This window comes from Malus sylvestris, chromosome 11 (assembly GCF_916048215.2).
Source record: "Malus sylvestris chromosome 11, drMalSylv7.2, whole genome shotgun sequence".
Taxonomy (NCBI): Eukaryota; Viridiplantae; Streptophyta; class Magnoliopsida; order Rosales; family Rosaceae; genus Malus; species Malus sylvestris.
In genome coordinates, this window is record NC_062270.1 from 27,896,757 (window position 1) to 27,908,711 (window position 11,955).

The 11,955-nt window shown below is 38.2% G+C and overlaps 1 protein-coding gene across 1 annotated transcript; it reads left to right on the forward strand.

The window, feature by feature from the left end:
* Positions 1-4,095: 4,095 nt before the first annotated feature.
* LOC126589716 (uncharacterized) lies at positions 4,096-5,412 on the forward strand. Its single transcript, XM_050255094.1, has 4 exons — positions 4,096-4,441; positions 4,540-4,589; positions 4,710-4,791; positions 5,094-5,412. The coding sequence occupies exons 1-4, from the start codon at positions 4,204-4,206 to the stop codon at positions 5,138-5,140; spliced, it is 417 nt and encodes a 138-aa protein (XP_050111051.1). The 5' UTR covers positions 4,096-4,203; the 3' UTR covers positions 5,141-5,412.
* Positions 5,413-11,955: the final 6,543 nt, after the last annotated feature.

The following is an 11,955-nucleotide window of genomic DNA, read 5'->3' on the forward strand; positions in this document are numbered from 1 at the left end:
AAGCTTCAAGCTCATTTTTTTAAGGTGGTACAAAGATATTCAACTCTATTTTCTTCAATAGTTTCATTTATGATTGTTGTCATCTTGAATATCCTTAAAACTCAACGACGTTGTTTCGGAACGAAGAGAATATAAGGTCTTTTAAATGGTAATTTAGTACCATTCATACAACGAGGAGTGTGCCAATGCTCTTAATCAGGTTCGATATACCTAAAGTCATTGCTAGAGATGTGATTTAAGTATAAAGTCAGTGTGCGTAGTATCACATTTATCCAGACAACTAACTTTCCCACATTCGTACCTGATCCCGAGTTTAATTGAATTTGGTCACATGTATACAAGAAACACGATTCAATTAACTCATATTAGAGGATAATATCAATAAGATTATCCATAACTAAAACAAACACCAAAGTTGAATCCAAGAACATAGAAAAATGTTCACAAAGTAAACCAAAGATACTAAAGGGATTCGGCCAACATGACCATTGATGTCAAAATTATGCTCTTCCAATGGTGTTCGGTGGACCAAAATTAGTCTCACATATTAACTACTAGAATGGTATTTCTCAACAACATTGGTAGGGGCACGAACAGCTGCTTAACCAATGATCTATTCCATCGAGACAAAAGTAGATTCTACAGGGTTGAGGTTCGGGAACAATATCCCTTATTCTTGAAGTTTTAGGTCTTAGGTGCCAAAGATCACAGTTCACGTGTGATGCCACACCTTGGCAGGCTCTAATTTTACCATACGTTGTAAAAACAAACCTTAAAGTATGTGAGAAAGAGACAAACAGACCCAGACTTTGGTTTGGTAAGCTCCAGCCAAAGCTAAAGGGGTTTGTTCGGTAAGCCTCTGCCGAAGCAGAGCAATACCATTCGGTGGGCCCTAGTCGAAACTGGGAATCACCATTTGGTATGCCTTGACCGAACTAGGTAAATCCATTTGGTAGACTCCAGCCAAGTTGGGTCTATACCGTTCGGTAGACTCCAGATGAAGCTGGGTCTATACTGTTCACTCTCTACACTGCTGCTTCAGGAGCAAGTTAAAAACATGAAAGGACGAGAAAAGTATTCTCTAGTCAAAATTCGATCAAATTTATAAACTTCATAATCGTACTCATTCATGGACGTAATCATAGTGTGCTTCAAGCAATATCTTTCATGATTAGACAGTCCGTAGAAGCGAGCCAAAGAGCCATGAAATCCTTATTCGGGAGGTATTTATGTTTGTTATGCTTCAGGCATAAGTCTTCATATGAAGATCATGGCGGAGGCTTATTCAGCTCTTCCATGTCATTGTTAGTTACAATGGTTTCTCAGCTTATTGATAGTCAAGTGAAGATTCACATCTTGTACTCCACATAAAGTGGTTTCTATTAGAAACGTCCACATCAGTGAAATTGAACTTGTTACGGTTCGACAATCCACTGAATGGAGGGAACAAGACTATGATTGGTGTTATGGAAAATAAAATATCCATAAGCATCAAAGTTAGAACATTCGTGTTCTAAGACATGGTTTACATGAAACATTTTTGTTTTCATAGGGTATTATTTTATGAAAACTGCGGGTTTCAAATGCACTAAATTCAAAACTACATGTTCGAGTTTAGTTATGAATCTTCTAGTTCATAAAATGAGGTACATGTAAGAACACATAATACAATATACAACTAAGTGAAGTGGATTTTGGTTCCTTCAGAAACTCAAGTGTGAGTGCTTACGAAAAGGAGTCAGTGGTTCAAAGAAAAGAATTAAAATATTGAATCGTTACTGTCCAAAAGTGGGCTTCAGGCCAATAATTTTGGATCTCTTGTCAAATTAGTGGATTGCTGGTCACTTTAATAAATTCAATAGATCGAGACCATTCGGGGTCGATCGTAGAAGAAAAATAATATAAAGATTCAAGCTTATGCACATAAGTCATGTTGGCTGCAAGCCAATTAGAAGGCAACCCAAAACAATTTAGGCTCAAATCTGTTGTGGGCAACCCCAGCCTAAGCGGGGTTGCGAACCAAATCAAAAGGGAAGCCCAATTGGACTTGGTCCATGAGCCGTTATGGCGGCGACGATATCAATCCAAAACTAAGGTCAAAATCCTTAGAAACATCGATGGAAAAACAATCGTGATTTCGAATAGGTCCAAAAACCTCGGAGATTATTTGGGAATCTCTCAAATCCGTTCGAAGACAAAAATCTGCCCACGAAGATGACTTTAGGTCGTCGAGTTTTGTGAAAATAATCTATCCGTGAACAAGTTAGAGAAGTCTGAGATCAAAGGTCTCGTCGGGAAAATCACATAGTGGAGAGATCAAACGATGTCGTTCAACCTGTGAATCTGGGTTCTAGGATAGAGCTAGCTAGCTTGGTCAGCTAAGTGGATTGGCTTGACCTTGGAGTGAGCGCGTGGCTCCAGTGATTGGCTTGTCTTGGTAATGCGACTGCAAGCCGCGGAGCAGCCAAGTTTTCCCTTTTTTTTTTCTTTTCAATATTTCCGATTTCTATTATTTAGGGTTTTGAGAACCCCAAAAAATAATGAAAAATTCATGCTTCTATTTTATTTAGATTCTTTGACCACAAATTCCACATAGCGAATTTATAATTGCGTAATGCATGAACGTGTGTGTGTGTGTATGTATTGACAAATATATGAACATATACAATATATATATATATATATCGGAAGGAAAATATAAATGTAGGGGTTTATGCATCATGGGAAATATTTTCATGTTTCACAATCGTTTCAAATATCTTAATTTATTTTAAAGGAACCTGATTGGCAGAAAACAATTGAGCCTTTGAATCTGTAGAGCAGCACTAAGAGTGTGCTAATAACATGTTGTAGGCCTAATTTACTGAATCATATAAAGGACAGAGAGAGAGGATGCGGCACATAAAGAAAGAGAAGAAATAGATGTGTAATTGTGAGGTGTGTGTTATCTCACCACATCGTGCCTTTATTATAGTAGTAGGGAAGGTTAAATCCTTACCCTAATATGATTACAACTCTAATAGGACAATATCTAGTCTAAGAGATATGGTAGAATCCTATAAGGATATCCTAGATATATTAGGATTTACACAATCATATTCCTAATCTAATAAGACAGCAACAGAAAATAATTTTTTTATTTTAATTTTACGGAAATCAAATTCTCTTTTTGTTGGCCGAATTATTTTGGCCATAGTGTTTTCATTTTAATTTTCACTAATTTTTAGCTATGCCTCATGAAACTCGATTTTAATCTTATTTTGCTCCATGTAACTCAAAAGTCATCACCACTCCCTAAAACTCAAAGTTCACTCCACTTCAACCCCTAGAACTCAATTTTGATCCTACTTTGCCCCCTGAAACTTGAAAATCGTCTCTATAAAACTCAAAATTCATTCCACATTGCCTTAGATCTGTTAATTTCTTATGTGAATTTGATTTGGATGCAGTAGACTAATCAATTTCTATTTTATCTTTTTCATCTCTTCAATTCTTTTAAACAAAATATTCTATGATTGTTAAATGTTACGCATAATGGAGTTTATAGTCAAATTGTTTATATGTTTCATGATGGGTTTTAGTTGTTTTTGTATTTCGTCTCTCCTTAAAATGTTTAAAAACTAGTGAAATTCTTTAAAATATTGTATATTTGTCTTTATATGTAAGACTTTCTAATTGAACCAATTCGTCTAGCTACAAAAAATAATATATGTGCATTAATAATGAGACACATGAACCATATTATTCCCGTAAGATGTGAAATGTTAAAATATGTTACGTATGTTCCCAATTTTCTCTATTGAAAATTTGAAATAAGACATCCTTAGAAATAAACGAAAGAGTACTTTAACCCTAAATTATAAGGAACTTTAACGAAAAATTCTCAGTACCGTACACTTTAACAAAAGATCATATTTTTACACTAAAAAGTCAATCCTGATATATTCACCTTACCCTTTATTTTGTCTTTATCGTTAAAACTCAAAGTTTTTAAATCTTTTTCATTAAATTTTATTTGTGATCCACATTTATTTTCTAATGAGTGGGTGAGTCTGTGTTGGGCAACGTGGCCCAATATGCAACGGTGGTGACTAGTATCAGCCCATCTCCTCTCTCTCTCTCTCTCTCTCTCTCTCTCTCTCTCTCTCAAGTCGCACCCCCGCCAGTGCCCGTGCCTGAGTGGCATCCTTTCTCGTCTTGGCAATGGAAGCCTCAGTTTCTTTCTCCATACTCACGAAAAATCCAAGCATTTCCAACAGAAATCTATTGTTTGAAAGCAGAAACATTACAAAGTGTGCAAGCTTTACCAGAAAACCACGGAACCTTGCGATACAAAAACCAAGCACAAAAGTTTGGAGGATTGCAGCAATCAAGGATGTTTCAGCTGTAGTTGATCCGACCCCGGTCGTCATCACCTGGCAAATTGTTGTCGGAGCTATAGGTATGTGTATATGTGTGTGTGTGTGTGTGTTTATTCTTACATCTTATATAAGTGCTTTATTACTTTTAGTGCTTTAAATTTTGTTAATATTTTTGCAGCTGGAGTTACACCTTTTGTGGTCGCTGGAATTGAATTCAGCAAAAGAATAGTAAGTTCAGGAATATTACATGAATTCATGTACAAAAATGAGTTTATTATCCAATAAATCATATGTTATTAAGCGATAATATGTTATTGATTATGATTTATGCAAATGTGGTATTGGTAGATCGCACAGAAAAGATGCGAGATATGTGGAGGGTCAGGACTTGTTTTGACCAAAGACAACTATGTGAAATGTCCTGAATGTGGTATGCTTCATACTCCATCATTTTTTTGCTTCTATATATTATCAACGGACCGAAATTCTATATAGGTTCTTTTATTTTTGGAACGTGATTTTCTGGTTTTCTCCTTCTGCGTTCATTCTCTTGTCTCCATCTCTTTATTCTCTTTTAAGTTATTCAATCCCAAAGTTAAAAGAAAAAAATGAAGTGCAGGAGAAGAAAAGGGATGTGCGAATATTTTTACTCTTATTTTTCTTGGACTGAAAATTTAGCGGATTTTTTGTAAGTTAATTTATTTCCTTTTTGTTTTTGAATTCTTCTTTCAGGTGGATTTCTCCCTTGGCAATCATGGAAAAGATTCTTTTCTGGCTAAGATCCAATAATTTTTAGCATTAATACATTTTCTATAAGGTTCGATGGAGGACGTTTGATCCAATTTTATGATGCAACTTGATTTGAAGCATACGTTGCTTTGTACACGTTGGTGTGTGATTTCGTGGGATAAGACAGCAATGTGAAAGCTTGTAGAATTTGCAGGGGGAAGATCACAATCTGCCAGGCAGAATGGGATCTGTGAATAATGTTTTGTGCCTGTATATTTGCAGTACATTGAACAACTGTTATATAAATAGGTCAATTTCCTAAGCCCGTGTTCGATGATTTAGGGTAGATTATCGTGTAGTTTGTTTAAAAAAAAAAAAATAGGCAATCCAAATACAATTTTGAGCCTATTTGACGAGAAATAAAACATCCGGAAGAATCCCCTTGCTAGTCATAATTTTTTTAGCTCACATTACAATTAAGCTGGCCACTTCATGAAAGCTGAAGGACTCATGAACTACATTGTGTAGGAATTTGCAGGGTGGAAATTAAATTTTACAAACTCTCTTTAAGATCTTTAATCCTAAGGTTGATGTATTCACTTATATGAGATAGAAACTAGTGTTTTCTCTCTTCTAGAGAGAGAAAAAAAACTCACTGAAAATATTAATTTTTTAATACAACGATATATTTTACATTAGAAGGAGGAGAGAGTTCGGCTAAATCATACAATGGACAACCTAATTTGGTATCAAATTCGCCATCTACGAGATTCGAACCTAAGACCTCTCACTAACAAGCGAAAATGAATACCACCAGACTGAGTGACAGTTGTGAGATGAATTAGACTCTTTTAATTATTTTACCAAATTTAAAACTCACCTTTTAATCTACCTTTTTGTGAAGACAACAATGATCGTCTTTGAGGATCACATAGACCATGTCAAGCGCCTAGTCGCATGTCATGTTCTCCTAGTCAATGTGCTATATATGGGATAACATATTCGGTTGCAAATTACAATGCAATACAGTCATTTTCTAATACAATTCTCTCAAATACAATTTAGGCTATTTCATGTCAAGTGCCTAAGTGACCAACTCATGATTCAACTGGATAGATTTGAAACTTCATTCCAAATCACAACTTTTTCACCAAAGACTTTTGAACTATGTCGATGAGCATTCTCTGTCAATTGTGAAGGTTAGAGATTCATTTTTGTACATTCATTGGCCTCCATGATTAGGTAGTTTAACGCCAACAATATCATGGACACCCTTTCACATCAGAGTGCCTTTAATATAATCAAAGATTAAGGATCTAACCACAAGACAATTATGATGTCTCGGTTCAAATGACTAATTTGCAATATTACAACGATCGAGTTCCTATTACATGACTATTTTATCTAGTATGCATAAGATCTCGAGGCAATCACGTTCAATGAACTTAATCTTTATTAACACATACACATTTGTCTTAGTGACTCTCACTAATGGCTTTAGACTAGCCATGCATCCCGTCTTACAATGTGTAGAATAATGTCTACCAGTTTTACTGGATTGGAAGATATCCACTAGAATAATCCAACGAACAAGAACAATGTTTATGATAAACACATATTAAGAGGGTCTCTTTAACATAAGTTATCTCTTACATATGTTTATAATCATTATCCACGCACTCACTAATGAGATTGCCTTGAAAATCTACCTATAGTGATCTTGCCAATGATTAGATTACGAACTAATCCCTAAGTAAAGCAATCCACTAACCTTGATTGCTTTTACGGTATACATCCAACACATTGGGCACCATGAAAGTACAATAGATAACAAAAGTTCTTGGTTAAGATCTCACATCACTAGAATTTTGAACTTAATACTAGAGTTAAACTTAAAAGCTTCCACTTATAAGTATGGAGAAATGCTCTTAGACTATAGTGCTAGCTTCAACTGACCTATGTTTAAAAAAAGAAAATGTCCATCAACCTATACGGAAATATTAAAAATTATTTATTGACCAAACTAAATTTTTGTAATATAATACTAACAACAACCAACACTTTCAATTTCACCTACATATTTTCATTGATCCAAATCAGCTTCCCTTTACTTATAATAATAATATGTCACATCTATGTGAAATAATTGAGGAGAACAAATTTCACACCAGTAAGAATTACAACTAAATTCATGCAACTAAGAAAAGAACATACAAGTTAAACTTTGTCACACCGATGTAGCATATGTCAAGAGCTCTCTGATACTGTAGTATTGGAATCCTTGGAGTTTCCAACAACTAAAAAGTATTATTAAACTAAGGGATTGCTACAACTAGTATAACGCATTTGTCCCTGAAATCTAAGACTTTCTTTCTCTCCGAGTGAAAGTTTTTCTCTCCTATTAAGAGTCTTTCTCGCCTTCTGGTGTGAGTCTTCAAAAATCAAGAAATCCCGGTGGTGCTGACCCTAGCCTCGGCCCGGGTCGGTCGCCATTCCTTCCCTTCTCTTTTTCTCTTCTCTGCTCTTCGCTTCTACTGCTCTCTTTCTCTCTCTGCTTTCTACCCCAGTCTTGTCTATCCCTCTTGCTCAGTTGGTATCCCTCCTCTTTGTTCATCAAATTTTTTATTTTCAGCCATGAATATCGTTGAGATCGTGTGTAGAGCTCCGGCGTTTTTACCGGCTTGGGTGTTTTCAACACCACCACCTTCTCCTGGTTATCTGCCTTTACCAGCAGCGTTGTTCGTGGGCTTCCACGAACTTCATCCCAATAGTTGGCTACCTTCGTTCAGGTGCTGACTGTCTTTTCTTTGTGGCTATGCTCGTGAAGCTGATCGAAATAGGATGATGCATCTGAAAAGACGATACTCGCCTGTGGATGAGGATTTGGACGGATTGAGGTTTACTATGGCAACAACGGATGCAATGGATGGTTTTAGAGTCTATAATTTTGTTTGTGTGTTTGGGCTTCAAAAGTTGGTTGGTCCCGTTGTCCTCTATTTGTCGTGGCCCACTTTTTACTTGTCCATATGTTAGCTTTGGGCCTTTGGTTGTATTTTTGTTTGCTTCTTGTTAGTAATAAAAGTAGCACTTTGACAAAACAAAATACAAAAGGTATTATTAAACTTTATCATGGGTGCTAAAAGTCCCCATTATGATTAGCTTTTCTCCTTTTAATTTGGAGGTCTACTTCGCTGACTTTGGAGGATGCATTTAGAGTGCGTTTGTTGTATCGGACTGTCTTGGACTGAACTAGCTTTAGGGATTAAATTGGACTGGCTTAGACTAGACTAAGTTAGACTAACTTAGTGAAACGTTTGGTGCAGTGACGGACAAAAAAACAGGACTATAATATTATATTATTTAATCTATATTTATTAATATTTTTTTAAAATTTAATCTATATCAATTAATATTTTATTATTTCTGTTGATGCACAAAAATCAGCGAGGACTTTGGTACAACAGAAAGTGTCAGGTTTGTGACCTTCGCTTGGTTGCTTCGATCACTAGTGAAGATAAGTACGTAAATGAATAGGGACAGGGAAGCAAACACAAGATGTACGTGGTTCACCCAGATCGGCTACGTCCACGGAGTAGAGGAGTTCTCATTAATTGTGAAGGGTTTACACAAATACATAGGTTCAAGCTCTCATTTTGTGAGTTCTAGTGAATAGTTTAGTACAAAATGACATTAGAGATTATTGTGGGAGAATGATCCCTATTTATAGAGGAGAGTTTCTAGTTTTGTTCTAACATCGACACGTGTCGTGTTGTGATTGGCTTCTGATGTTGACACGTGTCGAGCTGTGATTGGCTTCTGATGTCGACACGTGTCGCATTGTGATTGGCCTCCTGGTTGAAGGGAAGCTCTTCTAGGTCCTTGATGGTATAACGTTGACCGGTGCTCAGTAGTTTCGGGATTGGTCAAGTATGGTACAAACAGTGCTCCCCTAAGTTCCCGAGTGAGGGAAGCTCCTCGGTTGGGAACTTGCAAGATCCAAACCATTGAGTAATCACGAAACTTCTAAGTACTGTAGTGTGGTATCATTTTCACGTGCCTTATCTGTCTCATATGTAGATGTGGCATCTTCTCTGGAAGTACTTTTCCTCCATCCATGGGTGGTATCTTTAACCGATGAAGATGCACAAGGTAATGTATCAATTTCACTTGAAGCTTACTTGTAGTTTCGGGCTTGGTCAAGTGTGATACAAACCCTATAGTAGGAGTCCCCCAAGTCGCTGAGCGAGGAGATCTGCCGAAAGAGGTGACAAACAAGGTAAGCAGTCAAACTTCCAAGCAAGCAACCCAGGATCGGAGGTTCGACTTCGGCTTCCGGTTGATTGTTCTCCTTCTCCTTGTCTCTCATTCAGCTGCCAGGATAAGGAGAAGCAAATGGAGAAGAGATGATATGAGATAATTTTGCTTTTGAAGAAGTAACTTTCCACAGGCTTATTCTTGAACTGTGCTGGAGGGTTTTTTGGTTCCCTTCAGAGTATAAGGCCGACTCAAGAATTTAAGGGTCAAAACAAGTCCATCAAATCTAGAGTACGTTCGACCTTGATGATATGGGATATTTTTGCTGTTGACGGAATAATGAATGTGGTATGGAAATGTGTCGTGCTGTAGTGATCTGTTTCAGCTCATCGTTAAACCTTCTGCTTCAATCTTTTGCATGGCAGAAGTGGTGTGCAACCTTTGCATTTAAATGGTCCTTCAGAACATTCCTTCATAGTGACTCATCCACGCCTGGCAGCTTCAGTGTAAAGAGCCAATATCTGATCAACTGTCATGAGGTATTTGCCGGTGGAATTCGTGACCTTGACAGCAGTTGAGGATGAGTACTCGAGAGCAATGCTAAGTAAGCAACCAGGCAAAGGTTCCAGGCAGTCAGTTACAGATTGGAGGTTTGATTTCAGGTTCCGACTGACTGCTCTCTTTCTCCTTTTCCTGCAGGTGTGGACAAGGACAAAGACAAAGACATGGAGAAAGCATGATATGGGATACTCTTGCTTTCGACCCTGATGATATGAGATACTCTTGTTCTTGGTGTGGCTTATTTGCTGAGGTATTATCGGGGGGAAATAAAGCTGAGTATTTCGAGAGGTTATGTTGAGGGTGCCTTCTCAAATGCGAGAAAGGGTTGAGCATTTTTGCAGGTTTGCCTGTCCGTTGAGGAGGGAGGTCGATGTATATAGGGATTTCCCAATAACAAGTAGTAATGCTATTCCTTTACCCTTCTTGGTCACAACAATGTAGTGGGAGCTGCCAGCTTCACGTGTTTTAACTTTGTCAGAGCACTTTGAAAAAATGGTATGTGGTATCTGGAAAGCTGATGTTACGTGTGAAGATTACAGACAAGCTTTATCTAAGGAAATCTGGCTCTCGAAGTTCTGAGAGTTGTGCCTCTTCGGTTTTCGAACAAGCAATCCCGTCGAGGATCTGACTCTCGAGATTCGGAAAGCGGTGCTACTTCGGTTTTTGAGAAAGTAATTATGTTGGGAGTCTTTTCTCGAATGTGAGTAAAGGTTGGACGTTCTTGCCAACCTGTCTTGCCGCAAAACACGGAGGTTGACACACATAGGGACTTTCCAGTTGTCAAGCAGTGGTGCTGTTCCTTTACCCTTGTGGGTAATAGTAGGGTAGTTGGAACTTCGAAATTCTCGTGCCTAAACTTTGTCAGAGATCTTTGACAAAGTTATATGTGGTACCCGAGGAGTTGATGGTGCATGTGGAGAGCGGTGATTGAACAGTAAGATTTACGTGCTTTCTACTTCACCAGAAATCTTCTACAGATTGCCCGTAATTTCCGCAAAGCTGAGTGTGCATGTGACAGGTGCTGACGAGGCTGAAAAAGCAGGTGCTTCTTCGATTTCTGAGATCGGCCTTCGTGGTCTCTGAGCAGCCCAGCTTTTGAGAAAGCAAACGCCTCTTCGATTTCTGAAGCTCCGTCGAGTGCAGATTTTTATAGAGGATGGCATTAAGTTCCACAGCACACTTGAATCTCTACCAGTAGAAGCTCCCTTCTTGCACTTCTAAGATCTTGATTTGTCTGACCTCTTCCCTCTTCAACACATTTGAAAATGTCTGGACCCTCCGACCGTCGTTTTGACTTGAACCTTGGAGAAGAGACAGCCACGCCTTCTCCAGACAACATATGGCGCCCATCCTTCATATCCCCTACTGGTCCTCTTACCGTTGGGGATTCTGTGATGAAGAATGATATGACCGCTGCAGTGGTGGCCAGGAACCTTCTCACTCCCAAAGATAACAGACTACTTTCCAAACGGTCTGATGAGTTGGCTGTTAAGGACTCTCTGGCTCTTAGTGTTTAGTGTGCAGGTTCTGTGTCTAATATGGCCCAACGCCTATTTGCTAGAACCCGCCAAGTTGAATCATTGGCTGCTGAAGTGATGAGTCTCAAACAGGAGATTAGAGGGCTCAAGCATGAGAATAAACAGTTGCACCGGCTCGCCCATGACTATGCTACAAACATGAAGAAGAAGCTTGACCAGATGAAGGAATCTGATGGTAAGGTTTTACTTGATCATCAGCGGTTTGTGGGTTTGTTCCAAAGGCATTTATTGCCTTCGTCCTCTGGGGCTGTACCTGGTAATGAAGCTTCAAATGATGAACCTCCAATGCCTCCTCCTTCTGAGGTTTTGTCAAGTACTGAGGCTTCGGATAACCACCCTCCGGTGCTTTCTCTTTCTGGGGCTCTACCGACTGCTGAGACTTCCCCTAAGCAACCTTTGTGAAGGCTCCCTTTTGTTTGTTTATTTTGACTCATGTATATGTACATATTTGTGGCTTATCGAAAATATTAATAAATAAGCTTTGCTTCATTTCAACATATTGTGTTAAATAC

Excerpts from the sequence above, each read along its gene's own strand:
- LOC126589716 (XM_050255094.1), top strand. The coding sequence starts at position 4,204 with ATGGAAGCCTCAGTTTCTTTCTCCATACTCACGAAAAATCCAAGCATT. Across the intron at positions 4,590-4,709 it reads TTGAATTCAGCAAAAGAATA|ATCGCACAGAAAAGATGCGA; the intron begins GTAAGTTCAGGA and ends TGGTATTGGTAG. Across the intron at positions 4,792-5,093 it reads TGTGAAATGTCCTGAATGTG|GTGGATTTCTCCCTTGGCAA; the intron begins GTATGCTTCATA and ends TTCTTCTTTCAG.